Consider the following 22578-nt stretch of genomic DNA (forward strand, 5'->3'; position numbering starts at 1 on the left):
TGCCTCCCTTAAAATCTGCAACTGTACCAAAGATACATTTTTTACGTGGTATTTAATAATAATGCGTTCCGGTTCAGAAACTTTTCCATTCCGCGAGCACTGACAATAATTACTATGTAAATATGTAATACTATGCGATTTATTTTGAGAAATATATTGTATCTATTACTAATAGAAATTAAATGACTAATACCACATCTGCTAAGAATTGTTATTTATATGAAAAGATTCATTATTGAATTCAAATTTATTTAACTCGTCCATTACAGTAATCTCAAACCTCAACAAAGTCTTGCCTGTTAATAATAATTATTTATTTTTGTAAATTTTTTAACACATAATAGATTACGATAAAAACTTAATGAACATATTTTAGAATTCGAACGATTTTAAATAACCTATATAAAAATAAATTAAATATAAATATTATATCATTAAATATATTTTATATCTATGTATACAATACAATATTTATAACTACAATGTTTAATAAATATAATATATTATATTATATTAAATAATTTAATGTTTAAAAAAATCTAATATTACTAACAATTTTAGCGATTCAAATTAGTTAAAAATATTTTAAATCCAATAAGTAAACAAAATAAATATGAGCGTATCTTACAATAAAGCTTATCGAAATAATGTATATTAGCCTATTATAAATAGGTACCTATAGATGTGATTTGTTTATTTTACACCAAAGTTACATCATGTAGGTACTTACCGAAAATATTATGACTATTTACAAATACAGCAGCTCTTCAAAGTACGTCCTATGTTGACATTCATTGACAAGTAAATGGCTTTATAATGTTTTTAGCAGTTAAAATCTAGTGTTTACGTTTTTTGGTAGCCCAACAACGGTCCGCTTAGACTCGGACGATCAATCCAACCACAGCGTGACCACCTCTATTCATACTCGTTAAAAGTTCTTTGCCCTCGTTAAAAGCTCCAAGTAAATAAATTATTATTTCCCACCAAACAGTCGGCTATTTTTAACACACGCATAAGTGTTAGTTTAATTTTTTTAATTTTCACTCAACTATCTGTTAGTTTTCTATAATGAATATATTTGAATGAATATTAAACATAGGTTGCTAAACCTATTAATTTTCATTCTTTTGCATTGCATTACATTCATGTATATGGGATTAAATGAATAATTAAGACGTACCTATAATAATATATTTAATATTCTAATTTATACTAATCATTATTGGAACAGCAATATTTATTTTAACATAATTATTTATCAATGAATAATATTTAATTTTATATTTGATTTATAATTTTCTTAAACCAATTTCGGTATTTTTTTCTTTTGAATCGAGCGAAAAAAATATCAATTTTATAGTTTTGTAGATACAGGTAAATGTACTTATTTTTATTTTGTTTATAAGTTTTTTTTACATTAGAATTTTATTATTTTCAGAGGGATTTACCTACCTCAATCAAATCGTTAATTTTAAATAGAGTACTAAAAAAAAATAATTTGTCACATCTGTAAAATAAGAATTGATAATTTTTATTATGATTTAGACAAATTTATTAGAGCTATTGCTAACAATAAAGTAAATAAAGTAATACAAAAGTATTGCAAATTATAATGGACAATAATAGATCTGTTTTTTTATCATTAAAATTTTTATTTTATTTGTGAATTTATAAATTAATTATAATAGTATATAAAAGTATACATTATACATGTGTATATTATAGTTAACAAAATCAATTTTTATAAAAGTTGGCATTCTAAAACACGTTATTCTAACACATAACTCTCTAAAATTTGTCACATTATAATAAGGGCAATAAAGGTATAACTACAAAATGCTATACAATATATTATATTATAGAATATAATAATATTGAATAACACTAATTCAATATAATTGAAGCTCGTTGTACCAATGTTTTGATTTGGCAAAATATTCATTATCTTAAGATCATAGGCGGAAATGGGGAGGGATAAGTACTCTCAAAAATTATTAATTATTTTCGTATTTCAAATTTTTAGATTTAAGAACTAATGTCTATTTTTTTTTTTTAAAAAAAAAGGTTATGATAATTTATTTTATGAAAGGAAATCATTAAAAATCATAGATAATATAGGTATTATATAAGTTTATGACCACTAAGTTCTTAGTTATACCGAAATAATAAATTTGACCAAATGTCATAGTCCACAGTATTTAACAAAATATTTTATCGTATTTTCTGTGCAAACATTGAATCTTATAAGTTACCACAGATTTTTATCTTTTATCTATGAATTAAAATTTATTTATTTTGTAATTATTGTGAAGCACGCGTGACACACGACACATGTGATTTATTTATATTTTATTACCTAACTATGACTTATGCAATTAAGATCGTTTGATTAAATTTTTACTTTATTCGAAATGAAATGTTACTTATTAATTTAATTTGTGTAAAATGCTGAAGGAAACAATATAATATATTAATATTATAACATTTTTAAATAAAAAAATTTAGCCATTATTTTTTTTGATTGTCAGCTTATCAAATTGTTAATTTACGACAATATATAAGAATAATTATCAACAACCATCAGTTTACCAACGCTTGGTCGAAATCAAATCCAATAATAATCTCCTGAACCAAAATACCAAAACCTATCCATCATTACTAGACTGTAATTCTGGACCAAAAAGCTCATACCATCGTGGCATTGGATTCGTTTGCAAATCAACTCAAAACATCCTGGTATGATAGTAGGTACAGATCATTTCATCATCTGGAGTTCATTAAGATAGATTTAAAAACTATAGACCAAAAATACAATTTTAAATTATTATTTTTGTTCGATAAGCATACTGTGTGTCTGTGTTCATGCAATGAATACATCCCGTGGTATAATCGTCACGGGAAAATTTTAATTTCAAATTATACCGTGATAGTCATATCATTAACTTCATAGTGTTCTAAGAATACTGATTTAAAATCCGTGATGGTAGGGTGTTATTTAGAAAACCGTCTTGGCGGGAATCATAATACGTATAGGTAATTCTAAACCAAGTAGTGCATAAAATGTATATATCTCCTTCTGGCCTTCTCACATTTAATTTTAAACACATTTTTTTGACAAATATTTAGCGTGTAATTAGTTTACATCTAATTAGTATTACCAAACCTATATATTAGCACGACAGGTCTCAAAATCCTATTGTTATCCATTGATTCGCAAGTCCATAATCCTAATTCATCAATTTCTCAGTCTCACCACAACACTATATACTTGGAATTACAAAACCTAACCAAGCAACTTAATAAGCATAATATCACAATGATACAAACACAAACTAATTATATGCTAAATATTGGCAAGTGAAAAATTCAAATAATTATATACCAAAAAGTACTCACCTCTATTAAAAAGTTTGTGTTTAAAAATTAATAAATGTATATTAGTTTTATTAAAATAAAATGTGTATATTATTGCACTATACTTATACTATATCTTAATGCATATTTTAATAGAAAATGCTAATACTGAAAAAAACAAAAACATAATATTAAAAACTAAAAAATTAATTAATTATAATGGTTTTTTTACTTTTTTTTATTATTATCTTAAGGCATGACAATCATTATTGAGTTGTAATTACATTTTATTTTTTATTTAATTTACCATAGTGGTTAAGTCGCATCTACATACATTTAATAATGTATAATGTTTATTAAAACCAATAAATTGTCATGTATAATGAAAAAATGGTTGTCGGGTAGATATTCATCAACACCGACAGTGTAAAAACTTCCGAATAAGAGTTTGTTAAATTACAAATCACGTGAAAAAAGTATTTTTAGAAATCTAAGTGTATTTCTAAATTGAGTGTCTAACACTAAATAAATGCATGTAAAATAATAAAACTGTCGTGATAATATTTTTATCAAAATTTAAGTAGTCTTTAAAATATTAAATTTAATAATTTTTTTAAATTTGTAAGATATGATATTTTTCTATCTATGTGAGTCTTGTAGTACATTATTCTCAAATTTGTTAAAAATAAAAATATAATATGAATTATAATAAATTGAGAGTGCATAATATATATTTCCCTCGTCTGGATTTTAAATTTTACAAAACAATGTTACATTAAATAAAGTATATTATAAAATAAAATTCTTACTGTTCATTATAAGTTAACAGATTTTTAAAAGATAGTTCAGTTTTTTATATTAATGTTACCTATATTGCATTTATTACCTATATTTAAATATTCATTGAATTTTATGTTTTTCATAAACCTACTTTTTTTTAGTAAAATTTAAACATTTAATTTCATTGCATTTTCACTATAAATTAAATAAGAAAAATGTTAATATTTAATATGTCTGAAATAACATTTGAATTTCAATTAGGTATATAATTATACATATAAGATATAATTTTAAAAATTAATTTTTATTTTAATATAAACGATGAAAATATAAAATTTAAATAGCTATAGTTTTATCTAAATTACTTGATTATGTTTATTTATACAAGAACACATCTATAACTTTAAGTGTATGATGTAAGATGGAAAGTTGTTATTTTGACATATTTCCATATTGTTACTATACCTAATTATTTTAATTACAAATTGTTAAGTAATTTTTTTGATTAAATAAAAAATAGATTAAGTAAACCACCCACTTAAGTTATTGATGTACCTACTTAATTATTCATATTAAATAAACACAACACATTCTATTATTTCAATCAAAAAAATGATTTATTGATATTAGTTATTATATGTAGTTAGAAATAAAAATTAAAAGCTATTTTAAAAAAAAGAAAGTCTTATAACTGATATAATAAAAAAATACGATGAACGATAACATCCCGGTGTGCAATGTGGTGACGTTAACTACTGAGATGTTTTGTTAAGGTTACAAAATAAACGTCACAATACGTAGTGGTATAGAAGTTTAATAGATATTATACTTGCGTATTTAATATTATAACATCGCTAAGTATTCACATACTGAACATGCACGCGAAAAAACGTTTTAACTTAGCAAATACATTACAATACTTGAAATCATTAATTAAGATGTTTAAAAGATATTATTTTGCAATGTCGTAAGAAAGTTACAGCGCGATAACTAATTAGGTGCACAAAGTGAGTTAAGGTAATATATAATTAACATTATAACATCACTATGTATACTTATTTTGAATACGTATGTGAGTAATATTTTTACGCGGCAAATACATTTCAATCGTCAAAATCTGTAACATTTCAATATTTTATCGCTAAAACGTTTAATAGATATTATTTAGAGATATCATAATACAATTACAGTTCAACATCTACCCCACAGCTGCTATACACTGCACAGCCCACAGGTACACTGCAGCAGTCATAGTACGTTATACAGGTCTAATACGGACATATGGTTATACTATATTAAATAAGAATTATTTAAATTTTTAAAATAATCAAGCAACAACTTTATAATAACCGGATAATTTCAATAGTATTGGAATCCGAATTCAAGATATTAGTGACTCAATTACTCATAATACCACCCAACTCAATCAAATCGTCTAAAATAACAAACTAAAACTAAAACTCAATAACATTCAATTTGTAACTATTTCATTTAATGAAATATTTTACCAACAATGAAAGCTAGGTAGGTAAGTACCTAATAATTATTGTTTTTGTGGTGTAGATACCTGCCATTGTAATTATTTTTATCATGCCATATTCACATTTTTGTACATCACATGTATTATTTAAATTATTGTTTAAATATATGTTTCCTATTTAATATAAATATATTAAATGTTTAAAATTGTTTTGATTCTATACGTATTACGTAAATTTATTTTCAACACTCTTATCTGTTTACTGTAAAGTTATTTATATTAGGTATATTTTTAGCCAAATGTTCGTATTTATGTAAACATACAATATAATTGTTTGATCTTACGATTTATTTTTGTTTTTAATTTTAATCTTTTTCGAAATGTCATTTTATCATATTATACAATATCCATTATTTGTGTTTTGTACTTCAATGGATACTGAGCGGACCAATTGCAATTACACATTATTTTTGCAGTGGTATTGATTAATAATAATATACTAAGAATGGCACCAAAAAAGGTAAGTTAAAATTGTATAGAAATTTTTATATGTGCTAATTTGTGCCTGCGTGATTATTTTATCTTTATTAATGTTATAATACATGAGTATGAAATTTGTAAACGCAATTAAAACTGAAAACGGTAAATAATAAATAATTTTGTATATATTATTATATCACGAAACTAAACATAACAATTAACAAAATAATATTTAAATATTTAAAACTGCGACAATTACAGTTTTTGACAATTTATTCTATAATAAGTATTTTAATATTTTATGATTTTTAAAATTACACTTTATTTTATATGTTTGTTTGTATTTAAAACTTAATAATTTTTATTTAATTTATTATGTACTTTTTAATTAAAATAAAATATCTAATAATATTATAGTACCAATATAATATTATATTTTCTTGGTGCAATCGATGTATACTAAATTAATTTGTGATAAATTTAGTGGCGCAAAAAATGTGTATTTACCTTTTGGGCGTAACACGATAGCGCACTTTTTATCTTTTTATATTTGAGAAAATACAACATTAATATTAACGTAACATGTATAGTAAAAAACAAAAATAATAATACACAACACTAATTTATTATTACGACGCGTCAAAAAAAAAAAAAAAATATAATAAAAAATAAATTTCTCACTTTTTAGCACAAAATTGTAGTTCTAGGTTAGGTTACGCAATAGTGTTGCACCGCTGCCTTTTTAGTTTGTGATTAACTGATAAATTAACCCGCGCAAAAGATGTATATAGATTTCAAGTAGTCTAGAAAAATCAGCGCAATTTACAAACACCGAATATAATATCATTTAACAAAATATAACACAAAATAAAATAATTTTTAAAACCTATTTAAAAGTTATAATATTAGTTTCGGAGAAATCAGTGGTGGCTTATTACGGGTTTTATAACTTTGTAAGTTATGAGGCAGACATTTAGTAAATGCCAATAGATTATAGACAGTATGCATTTTTCTAAGATATAATATAATATAATTTATATTGTAAACTGTATAGGTATAACTTATAGGTTACGAAATTTTATACAAATATAATTTGAAAATTATATTGAATACAAATTTCTTAATTTCGATTTAAAACAAGAATGTTTTTTATTACATACTTTGCCAAAAATAAGAACATGAATATTTACATATTATGAATTTTTCATCTCATAAAAATCTGCACCCCAGGTATGAGTTGTAATTATTAATGAATGTAAAAGTTAAGAAATTACCTATTTTTTTATGGCACATTTACCAATAATCAGTGTATTTGTATAATGATGTATTATTATTTATATCTAAGATTTGAAAATTTGATATAAGATTTCCCATAAGTTTTCCTACATTTAGCAAACCAAATAACCTACCAAAAAAGTCAAATTATTTTTTTATGAGCATTTAAAGATTGCGTAAGGATAACCTGTCGTAACTTAAGAAATTATCATAAAACTATTTACTTACTTCATTGTGATTCAAAAAATATTAACTGTAGATATTTGAAATTTTCACAAATTTATTTCATCATTTCTGTACATGATAAGATTTTCAGCATATTATTACTCGTTTTGAGTTGTTAACGGATATTTTCAATTTTCAATTTTTTTTTTTTTAAATGTTATTAAAATATTCGTTGTGTCAAAAACATGGACACTTAAAACACTTAATACGAAGCTCCTTATATGTTAATACAATATAAGTATACAAATATTAAAAATAGTAGCCGGAAAAAAAGCCCCCCGCATAAACTAAATACATAATAATATACTTGTATATTATATAATAAGTAGGGCTCGAATATACATGTAAATACATATTTTTACTGTGACTTGATAAATGAATTTAGGTGAGTGATAAATTCGTTTCAAGGGTTTTCTAATGAAATTAACTATATTTTATTTTACATATTTTGTCATAAATATATGTTTTTACATATTTCTAAATTATTCCATTTTTTCCTACATATTATGACAATTTGTTTATTTACGATTTTTTAATAATTATTAATTATATACGATTGTATTTTTTAATACAGACAATTTCTCATATTTCCAAAAGTACAAAATAGTAACAAAATAATACCAATTATTGAACTTAATCTACGGTAGACATAACTTACTCCTTCAGACATATAGTCAAAATGCAATACTATCCAATAACATCAGTGGAAGCCGAAATATCATTTAGTCGGTATAAGGCAATATTACGACTAAATCGAAGATCTTTTGAATTTCAAAATTTTAAAATGGCTGTTAATTTTTCTAGCTTTTTTTATTTATATTTTATAATTTGTAACACCTTTTATTTAAAATAACTTAACTATTTAAATTATAATTTGTTTTTTTAGAAACTTATATGGATATATTATATAATTAAAAATTTATAAATAAATCATTCACGGGGAACCTAAAAAAATAGTGCGTATATTTATTTATTCATATTTTATTTTAGGATACTACATATTCAGAAACTACTATTGCTACTCCATCCAAAGAAAATGGTACAACAAATGACACTGAAGAACCAAACCATGCATCCACAGATAGTACTGTCATATCTACAAGTACACCTCAAGTTACACCTCAGTTAACTAAACGTACTCAAAAAAAGAGTGGAAGATCTAGTAATAAAATTTACAAAATTTACGATTCATTAAACAATGCAGTTAAGACATTAAAATCTGTTTATGCTCAAAAGGCAACAAACAACGAATTTTCAATTTTTGGTCAACACATTGCAGCTCAACTTGAAAAGTTGTCAATACAACATGCTCTCTTACTTCAAGAAAAAATGCAAGGTTTAATAACTAATGCTCGTCTTGAAACAATTTCAAGACCAATATGTATAAGTATCTCATCAGATGATTTAGTTGAGTATCACATAGTAAATGAGAATGAAAATGATTATGTCGATGATGTAATTAGTCCACCTCTATCAGCGCCTAGTTCAGATATTTCTTTATTTTATAATAATTGGGAAAACAACTAAATAGATTATTTTTAATAAAACTAAAGATTTGATGTATATATTATATGAAAAAGGATTATTTTTTTTTGTTTTTTTTTTATACATATTTACTAGGTACCTAGTTATGAAGTTCAAAGTTATGTTTATTTTATTTTAAAATATGAAAGTTTATTTACTTATTTGTTTATTTGTTTATTGTTAAAATATTTAATTAAATTACTTTATAGATACTAAAATTGTTGTACCTTTACTTTAATATATTCCTGTAATTCTTCAAATATTGCATGTAAAACTTCAGATAAAAATGCATATATGGTAGATTTTCCTACTCTATATACACTGAAGTGTTTTGAAAGAATCCCCAGTTGCTAAGTAACGTAACGTTACTTCTAGCTTCAACTTAACAGGTAATGCACACCTCATTATCGTATCTTGCTTTTGAATTCTGGGTCTAACCTATTTAGGTCAAATAATACAATAATTATTTACATAATAATATATGGAGTAAAGATAAATTTATAATATAATTATAAACAATATATCCCAAGAAAATATAAAATAATTGATACAGTTGGTAATGTTTACCTTTTCAAGTAGTGTGTTAAACATTTCTTCAATTATTTTTAAATAATTGAAGTAGCTTTTGAGACTTTCGTCCGCTAACTCTTTTAGAAGTGTATTAGATGTACCAAATTAATTTCTACGTTTAATCCATTTTTTAACCCAAATCCTTTTTTCGTGTGCCTCGTATTTTCTTTTAATAACAAGTAATTCTTCGATTATTTGTATAGAAGCAATCTAAATTTGTTCAGATGACATTTTAAAATCATAAAAATAAATAAAAAAGCTTCAACGAATGTAATTTTTTGCAATCAAAAAACATTTACAATTATTATATATACAATACCATATTATGATAATGAAACTATCACAGTATCACGTAATTTGGTGTGAACACCATAGTGATAGTGATAGTAGCTAACGTGATAATGTCGATAGTAACTATCGCATTTTACTATCACCGTGTGACCGCGGCATTACTTATTAATGGTCAACCAGCTGAACGTTTTCTATTGGCGGTTATCACCAAGGTCTCTAGCTATTATAGTTTAGGCTCTATGTTAATAAACAAGTAGATCTAAATTTGCTCTCATGTATCAATATAGATTGTGGAATAGAATAATCTCTGGTGTAGCTACAATTACTTAAAATTATCAAAATTGTACCATCTTATTTAAATTATACATTTAATACAATATAAAACTTAATATTATATACTTTTTCTATTTAAAAATCTATAGGCCAGTAATAATATTTGTTTTTGCGGCTTCAATAAAAAAGTGACTTATTGTTATATAATATTCAACATTATTATAATACTTAATTTATTTAATTTTATTGAGTAGGTAATTAATTTGGTTTTCTTAAGGTATATTTTGATGATAATCAATGGGAAAAAACCAGATTATTTGTTCGATCAAGTTTGAGCGTTTGAGTTTTTTGGGTGGGGGTTGAGCTGATTTGGCGGAGCCTATTAATTTGGTTGCGAGTGTACCTTTACTTGTCTTTGTATTTGCGGTTTCGGATTGTGCTAGTGTTAAATTATTTGGCGTTTTTGCGGTAGAGGTGTTGTCCTGGCAGCTAGAACTAGTTGTTGAGGGTGCGTGTCTTTTTTCCTGAGCAACTGGTTCCTGTGAGACGGGTGAGATGACAGTTGTTTCATTGGGTTTTTCTTTATTACCTATATCTGATACGGTGTGGGTGTTATCAGTTATTAAATAGAATTGCTACGGCTGTGTTAACTAATCCATTTTTGCAGTACCTCGATGTATGGCCCGTTTGTTTACCTGAAAAACATGTCACCGTGTCATCGGATAAGAATATACGATATTCAGTTTGGTCGAAGTGTAATAAAATAGAGATCGGAATTTTTTTTTTTTTTATTATTAAACAACTATCCGCGGCGTCTATGGCCATTGGATGTAACAATACATTATTTATAAGTATATTTACATATCACATTAATATTTAAGAAAAATATACAAAGTAATTTAGTATTTAAAAAACAAGACAAAGTAGTAATAATTATGAGATAAGTAGAGAGATTAGTATTATTTACAATTTACAGTTTGTTTGAGGAATTGTATGATCTTGTGTATATTGTTGGGGTCCGAGTTGAGTGCTTCAGCGAGGAGGTTGGATATTTGATATAGCCTTCTTTCTTTGTCGTATATTCTGCATTCGGTTAAAATGTGTTTCACAGTAAGGAGTGTTCCACAACATGTGCAAATTGGGGGAATTTCCTTCTTCATTAAGTGGGAGTGTGTAAGGTGGGTGTGGCCAATTCTGAGACGGTTTATAGAGGTCTCGTGTTTTCTTGAGAAGTTATCTGGGGAAGGATACGGTAGAGCGGATCTCTTGATTTCGTTAAGTTTGGTTGACATTTCATTCCATTCCTTTTGAGACTGAAGTAATGTATCATTTTCGATGACCCTCTTTATGTCGTTGAGGGAAAAAATGGGTAAGGAGAGAAAATTTGGGAATGAGTGAGCGAGTTTGGCGGCTGTATGTACTAGTTCGTTGCCATCTATGTTGCAGTGGACAGGGATCCAAGAGTATGTGATGTTTTTGTCCTGTTGTTTTGCTATGAAGTGGGTGTTTTGAATTTTTCTGTCGATATCAGACGGGGAATACAGATTTTGGAGGCTGGTAAGAGCGGAGAAGGAGTCACTTAATATTGTAATATTGCTGTCGTTTATTTCAGAGATGGTAAACTTGATAGCTTTAAGGATCGCCAGGGTTTCTGCTGTATATATCGAACATTTATCTGAGAGTTTCCATTGTCTTGTAATTTCATCGCATATGATAGCCATCCCGACTCGCCCTTCGATAATGGAGGCATCTGTATATATATGAGTTTGTGGGCTGTCGCGTGAGCAGAGGTCTCTGAATGCGTTTTTGAAAATGTGTAGGACAGGTTGAGTTTTTAGGGAATTGGTGTAGGTCAATGTTAATATTGATGCTGAACTGCCATGGGGGGCATAGGGATTTTTCAAATGGGATTATATTTTCGAGGTCGTATTTTATGTATGAGTAATTAAATGTATGTTTAAGGTGGTGAATTTGATTTTGGGGCGACCTTGATATTATTGCTGCTAATTTGTGGGTTTGTTCTCTCCATCGTACTTCTAGGGAGGGAATTCCAGCAATAGTTAGGATGCTTTTGATGGAGCTTGAACGGAAGGCGCCAATGAAGAGTCGGATTCCCGAGTTGTGAATAGTCTCCAGTATTTTCAGTTTGGTGTATTTCGCTGATGAGAAGATTGGAGCGCCGTAATCAAGTTTCGGAATTATGAATGCTTTATGTATCTTAAGGAGGGTTTGAGATTTGGCTCCCCATGAGGTATGAGCTAGAGTTTTTATGATGTTCAGTCATAGTGTAACAGTGTTCTTTACATTGAGAATATGAGGGATCCATGAAGCTTTATGATCAAAAGTGATGCTCAGTATTTTAACATTGGGTTGGTTTTCTACGGCTTGATTGCCGAAGTTAATGTGTATTTTCTTCTTATTTTTCTTATGGCTGAAGACTATAAGGTTGATTTTTTCCGGGGAAAATCGGAAGCCGGAAGTTTTTGACCAGGACGTGAGTTTGTCCGTGGAATCTTGAAGTATCGATTGAATAGAATTAACGTTTGTACTGCGGCAAAGAATAGTGAAGTCGTCTGCGAATAGTAAAGGTATTTTTGGGCGTGATATTCCTTCAGATATGTCGTTGATAGCGATCAGGAAAAGAGTTACAGAGATAGTGGACCCTTGTGGAACCCCACTTTCTAGGAGAAAGGTGTCTGATAGCATGTTGGAGGATTTTACTTGAAAGGTGTGGTGGTTGAGGAAATTCGAGATGAAATCTAGCATGTATCCTTTGGCAATAATTTTGTTGAGTTTATTTAATATCCTGGGTCTCCAAGCCGTGTCATATGCTTTGACTATATCAAAGCTGATCATTCCCAGGTTTTGTTTGTTGTTTAAGGAAGAGTGAAGTTCATTTTTAATAGTTAGAAGGTTGTTCATTGTTCTTCTATTACATCGGAATCCATTTTATTCGGGTGTGAGAAAGTTGAGGTTTTCAATAAACCATATAAGTTGACGATTGACTATTTTTTCGAGTAACTTACATAAGGTGTTTAGTAGACAAATGGGGCGGTAACTTTCTGCTAAGAATTTATCTTTGTTAGGCTTGAGTATGGGGATGACATAACCATGTTTCCAAGATTGAAGGAAGACGTTACTATCCCAAATTAAGTTGTAGATGGCTAAGAGGTGGTTTAAGGTGTTTTTTTGGGAAGTTTTTTATGAAGGAGTAGGGAATCCCGTCGGGACCGAGGGATTTACTTTTACAGTTGTGGAGGGCATCTTCAAGTTCCTCGATCTTCAGTGGAGAGTTGAGTAGGGATTGCTGGGGGTCGAGAGGATCTACTGTGTTGACTGGGTCAAGATAGCTTTGTGATTAGTTTAAGAAATCTTGGTCATAGTTAGCGTTGCAAGAATTTTCATGGAATATACGTCCCAGAGAATTGGCTACGTCATAGGGTGATGTGGAGAGTTTTGAGTCAGTAAGTAGATTTACGACGTTGAACTATTAGTCCCTTTTATGGATTTAATTTTTTTCCAAACAATGGAAGGGTCCGTTTAGTTATGTATGCTGGATACGAAGTTTTTCCAACTTGAGGCCTTGCTGTTTTTTACGAGAAATCTGGTACGTGCTTTGTATCTTTTGAGGGCGATAAAATCTTCTTGGGTCTTGGAGGTTTGAAATATTTTTAGTGCTCTGTTTTTGATCTGGATGGATTTTTAATGTCGTCGTTCCACCAAGGTACTCTGGGTTTATGTGTGATTTTATTTAGAGATTCGCCTATGGAAATTTTAGCAGTATCTTGAATAAGGGCGGTAAAGTGTGCTACATCAGTGGTGATGCTTGTTCTGGAAGGAGGAGGTAAAAAGGGGGTATTTACCTCCAAGATAGATGAGAATAGATTCCAGTTGGCATTTTTTATTTTCCACATAGGGGGGTAATTAAGGCGGGAACTGTCCAGCGGAAGGGTGATCGATATTTCTATAGGGATATGATCGCTACTATATATATCAGGGAGAGTGTTCCATTCTAGTTTGTGAGATAGGGACGCGTTGGTGATGGATAGATCTATAGCTGACGGATGTCCGTTAAAAGGATTTATTCTTGTGGGTTGGCCATTATTAAGTATAATAAGACTGTCGTTTGAGAGTAACTCTTCGATTATTCTACCTCGGTAGTCAGTTTTGTACGAACCCCAGGTTTCGCTGTGGCTATTGAAGTCGCCCACGATTATAAACATGTTGGGTAGTTGTTGGATGATATGCTCTATATCGTGGAGTGTAAAATCTTTTCGGTTGGGTATATAAATGTTACACAAAGTTAAGGTTATGTGAGGAAGTGTGATTGAGAGTGCTATGGCTTCTAAGTAAGTGTGGAGTGTAATTTCTTCGGTGGGAAGATTGTGGTTGACTAGAATAGCGACTCCGCCGCTCGATCTATTGCATACATTTCTGTTTTTTTTGAAAATGTTGAAGTGGAGAAGTGCGGGATTGCTTTTAGTATTAAAATTGGTTTCTTGTAGACATATAATTGTGGGGTTGTGGTCTTTGATTATTAGTTGGAGTTCTTCTAATTTTCTGTAGAACCCATTTATGTTCCACTGTATAATGTTAGCTGACATGTAAATTGTTTTTAAAGATAAGATTTTGCTCTTGTATTGATAGGTTGTGGCCAGTATACTAGGCGAGGAGTGGTGATGAGTACTAAGAATGAGTTGAATGGGGTTGTAAAGGGGGTTAATTGTCTTGAGGTGGTGGTAGCGCTTGGAATAAAAAGTTGGCCAGTCTGGTGAGTTGAGCTTTGGTGGTACGCTCCGTGACTTTAGGTCGTATTGAATCGATCAAGAGCATAAGCGATGTAATATCTGAGTTTATGTCTTTACAGATATTGTGGATATTAAGATTTTTGTTGGTATAAATCTCCAGTACGTATTTGAATTGGAGTAACGAAATGGGTGAGTCGTTGGAGAAGATGTCCTCTGTTGGTTTGAGCCCATCTGATATTTTGTCGGCTATCTTAGAGGAGTTGGAGCGGGATCTATCTACTTCAGTTTTTTTTGAGCTATTCCTGTTTCTGTCGATGTTTAGGTTAACCTTAGAGGGAGAGGTAGGTATTGTTATAGATGAATTTTCGGACAAGGGTCTTTTATGTGGTTCACAAAGTGTATTGAAATTTATCTCAGTATTTTCGTCCTGGTTGTGAGAGGAGGACTGAGGGGTTTCGTTGGTTTGATGGTCTTCTGAGATTCCTTCCATTATTTGGGGGGGGGAGGCATGTGTGGAGTATTAGGATTTTCTTTTGGGGGTGAGGAGGGTATATTCATTTCTGGAGTGCTTATGCTAGTATGAGGGTATACGCTAGGTTCTTCCAAGGGAGGTTCTTGCACAGGTTCGGGTTGTATGGATGGAGTAGTGGTTTGGAGATTGACATTAATTTTCTTGCAATTGTTAGAGGTGTGGCCAGTAGATTTGCATAAAAAACAAGTGATTCTGTCGTCTGTAAAGAATACTCTATATTCAGTTTGATTATGGTATAATGGTAGAGATCCGGGGAGGTTTGGAGAGGGATAACATTGATATTTTTAAGCGCATTGAGTATGACGTGGTTGGGGATAGATGGGCAGACATTAGAGATGACAATCCTCTTGGCAGGGTTTATGAGTCTACGTATTTGTATTATCTGTTCGTTAATTATAATAGTTTAAGTGGCTTCTAAGAGAGAGTCAAGTATTTGCTTGCTTGAGAGAAAAATGCAAAAACGGTTTTTCGATATGCGGGGAACGAAAACAATGTTCTTTGGTGAGATTATTTTACCTATGGCGACAATGTAATCTCTTTGAGGTATGCCGTCTATAGAATTAAACACAAGTGCTTGTTCTCTGCTAGGGGAATTTTCGTTAGATGCCGCGGACGCATAATTACGGTTTGTGTTATGTGTTGTGTCGAGGTAGACGTTGATGGCAGAAATGCTGGTTCATTCGGGATAGGAGTACGAGGTGAGGTGGTGGAAGAAGGGGTTTTGGGTACCTTTGGACGACTAAGGAGCGTGGTTTGTGAAGTGTATGCATTTGAAGGTTTGATCATCATTTGTGTTACATTGGTTTTAATACTAGGTTTATTCGATACCGGTTTGCTAATGACCGACGATAATGACGGTCTGCCCGTCTTATTAACGTTGCTCATTACGCGATAAGGAGGGAAGTTACATAATATGATTATATTACCCGTATACGTGTATCCAACGGTGATGTGCTATCGGGAGCTTATAAATGCGCACTCGCGAAAAGTAAACACGTGCTACACGGTCGGCTGTTAGACACGTATTGACTCGGAATTTTGTCACTGTGCTCAGGGTGTATATGCACTTGACGCCTGAAGCTTCTTATATGCTCGGACTCGTCATTAGAGAATCCGGCCTTCATGAACGTGATTGGAGATAATATTTTAATGGAAAGATTGTTAATGGCATTTGCGATTATGTCGTGTGGGATAACCGGCTGGACATTGGATATTATTATGCGTTTGACCGGGTTGATAAGACGGCGATACGATATTTCTGTATTGTTTATTGTTATGTAAGGTTGTTTGGTGATGATTTGTTCGACGATGTTTTTACTTGAGAAATAGATGCAGAACCTGTTGTTCGAAACGCGTGATGCAAATTTTATATTCTTAGGTGGCGTAAGTAAGCAGAATGCCTTGATATATTCAATTTGCGGAACATCTTGGATCGTGTTAAAGATTATTGCTTGGTCTTTTTTTGGGAATGATACATTTGCAGTAGTTTTTGCGAATGTTTTTTGTGTTTGGTTGTGGGTTGTTAGGTGTGGAGAGAGGGGAAATGTCCTCCGACATGATAGACGGACTTGTGGGTATGTTCCTACTTTGGTTATAGGGGGCCGTAATCAACAAACATACCTCTTTGATTGCGGTGAAGTTTTGGTTACTGCTAAAAATGCGATAAGCGACAGACTGTAACACACGTGTGTATCGGTCAGCTGTAACACTCGTACTGCTTTTCAATTTTGTTTAATTATGAAAATGATAAAATATATTTATAATAAATTAATTGTCAACTTTTTTTCGCGATAATCGAGTTTCAATAGTGATAGTTGAAAATACTTGGAATTTCAAACCAATACAAATTTAATAATTCCATTACAATAAATTAAAATATCACTTCAGTATTAAACAACCACGGAACTCTAACGAGTCACTGGAACAATGCCGTCTGCTCACTTGAACTAACGTACGCGCGACTCGTCATTTCTGCGGAACGTAACCAGTGGCGGCGCCAAGGACGGGCCAGGTAGGGCCATGGCCCTACCTGGAAATGCCTGGCCTTACCAGTGGCCCTACCACTAACCTGGTCTTAGACATAATAATATAGTCATTTTTCATAAGCAGAAAATCTGAAAATATTAAATAATGGTATTTGTATTTTATTCACTGTCTGTAATTTAACAATATAAATACTTCTAAATTATGTTTAATACTATATGATAGTTATTGATAATATTCTTAGAATAAACATAGACCTGTAAACTACTGATAATATATATACACATTAAACACTTTTGATTATATGGGTAAACCTCCGTGCATCTATAAATAGATTCAGTGGGACAGTTATTCTGTGCTAGATTATGCTCATTAATTTTAACATACGACACTATACTTCCTTTTGCAAAAGCTTACTTAGGTGACATAGAATGCCTAAAAGTCCATGAACCATTATGAAATAAAAAATAATTTAAAAATTAAAGATGTTTTCCAATTTCATAACTTTCTTAAGGAATATGAAATAGCATTTTCAGAAACATTTAAATTATGCTCCATTGCTATAACAATACCCGTGTCATCAGCTGCGTGTGAACGTACATTTTCATGTATGAAACGCGTAAAGAGTTACTTGAGAAATAGTTTGTTAGACACTACTCTTACGAATTTGAGCATCATATCTATTGAAAAACGTGAAGCTAAGTCACTAGATATTGATGAAATAATAAATAAGTTGCAGATGCACATGGCAACCATAGAATTATTTTAAAGTAGTTTTGTTATAGTGTTATCATAATATGTTATATCTAGTGACTTAGCTTCACATTTTTCATTAGATAATATGATGCTTAAACTTGTAAGATTAGTGTCTTAAGTGTCTAACAAACTATTTCTCAAGTAACTCTTTACGCGTTATAGTTTTGTTATAGTGATAACACTTATTGTTAATATTTATTATATTTATTTTATTGTTAATAATCATTAAACGTTTTTAAATATAGTATTAAACTCATTAATTGTTTTTTTTTATTATTTATTTATTTTTTTTGTTAAAATCTCATTTTTTGGTGGCCCTACCTTATAATTGTTGGTCTCCCATTGGCCCTACCTAGCAAAAAATCCGAGCGCCGCCACTGAACGTAACCCGCCATAGCTCTGCGCATATCGACAATGACGATGACGCAAAGGGATACAGGGCTTTACAAATATACGTTATGTTTGGGAAACATACTTGAATACTTAGACCTTATTAAGAAGGGCCCACTTAGGAATTATTGAAGAAACAAAAAACAACGTTTATATATACAGGACATGATACGACAATATTATTGGGAAGAATTAAAGACAGCATGGCTAAAGAAAATGTATGTAGAGCCGAGATTAGTACCCTTGATTGTCATTAGTTATTATCCAACAATTATTAGAGTTTTTAATTTATTAATTCCTATACTATTGATTTTAAACAATATTTTTTTGATTAGTTATAATTATTTAAAAATATGTTGTTTCTTCATCTATACTAGTTTATAATTAATAAACAACTAGCTCATCGTTCGATTGGAAGTATACAAATTCCTGAAAAATAATTTTGCTTCAAAATATGAAACTGAATATGTCATTGAAAAAAGTAAAAATTAAAAAAATTACTGTAATATAATAATATCACAATATGATTTTTTTGTAATTAACTGCAATCACTTAAACCAACATATTTTTCCTCTATCAAACCGACCTTTAGTATTTAATGTAGAAATAGTCACCATGATCTTTACAGTAATTATATATTTACATAACAGTAAATGCAATAGATTTCGGTGTTTAATTTAATTATAATGTCTTTATGTAAAAGTGTTAATTAATATTTATTTTAACCTAATCATTTTTTTAAGTTATAAAATATCTAGAAAAAGTTATCGAGAAATTAACGTGTAGAGAAAAAAAAGCTATTGAGGTTAAAAAAGAAAATGTAGCTAACGATAATAAAACAAAAACTTATATAAAAAATATCAAAGAAGTTTAATATTTAAAAAAAAATACAATAATTACATAAGTACAATATTTTAGAAAGAGATTGAAGGATTTAAAAAACAAATACATCATCATGCAAGCGAACAACGTTGAAAAGAAATAAAGAATAAAGAATTAACAAGAGAAATTCGAATATTAGGGATCAATTTGGAAATCGCTTTAGTATGTTAAATAATTTAGTATTCCAATTTCCAAATACCTCTATTTAACGAAATATGTACTTTATTTCTTATGTAAATTAAGTATGTATTTTTCAATCTAATATTCACAAAAAAAATCTGAAGGTGTCGGAAAAATGATTAAAGGTTTCGATGAAGCAATAAAAAATAAGAATAAGGAGGGGTGTCAGAAGCAAAAACTAAAAATGCAAGGACAGAGTTCGAAAAAAAAGCTATGCAAAAAGAAATAGTAATTATTTTATTTTATTTTAATCATTAATCATATAAATAATATAATGAATTAATTTCTTTATGTAGGATTAATTAAAAAATGAAGTAAAAATGAAAGAATATGATATACAGGAACTCGAATCATTAAAGAATACAGTGTGTTCACGTTAAGAGGTACCACGAAATATTTCAATTGGATGATCTTGTATTGAAATGGGGTTTTCGGGGAAAGAAAAGGACTACCAAAATACACAATTTCAGATAAATTTTAAATTTTTATCCTTGTCTGTACGCACATACGCAATACAACTTACTTTATTTATATGACAATATCATTTTTTTCCTACCGATTAGATTAGAGTATTATTATTTTTTAAACAGTTTTTTTATTGATACAAAATTATCTAAGTTATAGAATGTATTTAATTTTAAATTTACGAATAATCTGTTTTTGATAAAATTTGAACTAAATTCAACTTTATGTTATTTTAAAATCGAAATAATATTTCCGATATTGTTAAATGCCTGTTTATAGACAGATAAGATAATAAAAAGAATTTGGCGACATTCGCTGGTAATTAAGATAGTAAATCCAGTTCGTTATACATTTATTTTATAAATAATTGTTGATAAATTATTTTCACTGAGACACTGACTAGTAATAATTGTATTAATAATTTAAAACTAGTCTATTGCTATTCACATAACGTCGTGTTTTTAAACATTTCACAACATCCTTATTTTTATGACAGAACACTTACAGGTAGAAGATATCTAGATTTTCTTGCTAATCAGTTAACATTACTGTTAGAAAATGTTCCATTTGCTATGCGGAGTAATATGTATTTTCAACAAAATGGTGCACCAGCAATAAGGACCCACCTATTAATGTACAAGATTTAAAAAACAAAATTAGACTGACTTGTAATAATTTAGGAGAAGAAGAAATAAACACTAGCATATCAAGGGAATTTTTAAAACGTTTGGAATCATGTTTGGAACATCAAGGTGGAAACTTCGAACAATTTATTAGATAGAACTGTTATTGCAAATAAATACATTTTAATTTCAAATGTAAAGTGTGTAAACTTTTATAATTTTCATTACCTTCAATTATCTAACTTATTTCAGGCGTATGAAGGGATAAAATGAGAGTAAATTACGATAAAAAAAATTGTTCATTTTATTTTGTCTGTCTATAAACAGGCATTTAACAATTTTGGAAATATTATTTCGATTTTAAAGTAACATAAAGTTGAATTTAGTTCAAATTTTGTCAGAAACAGATTACCTATTCGTAAATTTAAAATTCAACATACTATAACTTTGCCAATTTTGTAGTTATAAAAAAACTTTTTATACAAAAACTGTTTAAAAAAAATACTCTAATCGAATCTGTAGAAAAAAAATGGTATTGTCATTTTAAAAAAAGTAAGTTGTATTGCGCCAGCGCGTACCGACAGGGTTAAAAATTAAAAATTAATCTGAAATTGTGTATTTTAGTAGTCCTTTTCTCTCCCCGAAAACCCCATTTCTAAACAAGGTCATCCAACTGAAATATTTCGTGGTACCTTTTAGCGTGAACACACTATATTAAAACAAATTGTAACAAAAAAAATTTATAATTCTTTATTCTTTATTTTCTTTTTTTTTTAACTTCATCTTCGAGTTCCTTAAAAATATTGAAATAATAGTCTAATCACAATTTTTAATACAGTATAATAAATATTTTCTACTTGTAAATATTATTTTAAATTGAAATATACATATATTTACAGATATTATTTAAAAAAACTAAATGCGATATATGTCATACCTATCTAGTTAATAATTCTGGACATGTATTTAAATTAATAGATAAAATAAGCGAAATAATGCTATAGTTAGGTCAAGCCAAGATATATCTAGTCACTATATATAGTCGAAATTTGTCTAGAAATAGAAAGAATTTTATATATTTACTATGAATTTCAGCCAAATATAAAATCAAAAATTGTTTGTGCAATAAAAACCAATATATATCAAAAACCAAATATTTTTAAAGAGCTTAATAATCGCATTGTCTAGATCAACAGCTATTTAATTAAGCACCAAATCGTCCCGCGAAACGCTACGACGAAGAAAAGCTCGATCTCTTTACTCACGACGTTCGACCGAACTTTTAAACCGCCGACCCGAACTCTGACGTTTCACACCATTTTACATGTGGGTAGTGACCACATAATCTAGATCACTACAATTTTGTGTGTTAAAGCACTGTGTATAAAAGTCAACGATACGCAAAATGTTTATGCATTCTTTTTTACCGTTTTCGTCGTCGGCATTGAACAACAGCGATGAAATACGGATCGCAATACAAAATCGAGACGCGCACACTCTGCCTAGTGAAAGTTTCATCTATATCGAAGGTAAAATAATAAAGCTCGACGAAATGAAAACGGGTATAAGTATCGCGCATAATGGTTTAATAAATTTTTTCAACGAGATGAAATACGAAATAAACTCCACCGAAGTACAGCCGGTCAAAAAACCGGGGATAACTAGTGCGATGAAGCGATACTGTTCGTAACACGCCGGCGGATGCGAATATTCTACAAAACGCCGCATGGGAAACCGAAGGTAAAAATGCTAATTTTGTTAAAGACG

At 29.4% G+C, this 22578-nt stretch overlaps 2 protein-coding genes across 2 annotated transcripts in view; both read right to left on the minus strand.

Moving 5' to 3' along the window:
* Positions 1-777, minus strand: part of LOC113559827 (CD151 antigen) — a 52537-nt gene extending 51760 nt beyond the window's left edge. Inside the window, exon 1 of the mRNA XM_026965592.1 lies at positions 731-777. The gene's annotated coding sequence lies outside the window, so the exon portion shown is untranslated. The remainder of the gene's footprint in view (positions 1-730) is intronic.
* An 11755-nt stretch (positions 778-12532) lies between these two features.
* On the minus strand, positions 12533-13174 carry LOC113559688. The gene has a single exon (XM_026965437.1). The coding sequence runs from the start codon at positions 13172-13174 to the stop codon at positions 12533-12535; it is 642 nt and encodes a 213-aa protein (XP_026821238.1).
* Between the last annotated feature and the right edge of the window lie 9404 nt (positions 13175-22578).

Source organism: Rhopalosiphum maidis, chromosome 3 (assembly GCF_003676215.2).
Source record: "Rhopalosiphum maidis isolate BTI-1 chromosome 3, ASM367621v3, whole genome shotgun sequence".
Lineage (NCBI taxonomy): Eukaryota > Metazoa > Arthropoda > Insecta > Hemiptera > Aphididae > Rhopalosiphum > Rhopalosiphum maidis.

Bases quoted from the DNA above. Each gene is read 5' to 3' on its own strand.
- LOC113559688 (XM_026965437.1), bottom strand. From the start codon at position 13,174: ATGAACAACCTTCTAACTATTAAAAATGAACTTCACTCTTCCTTAAAC.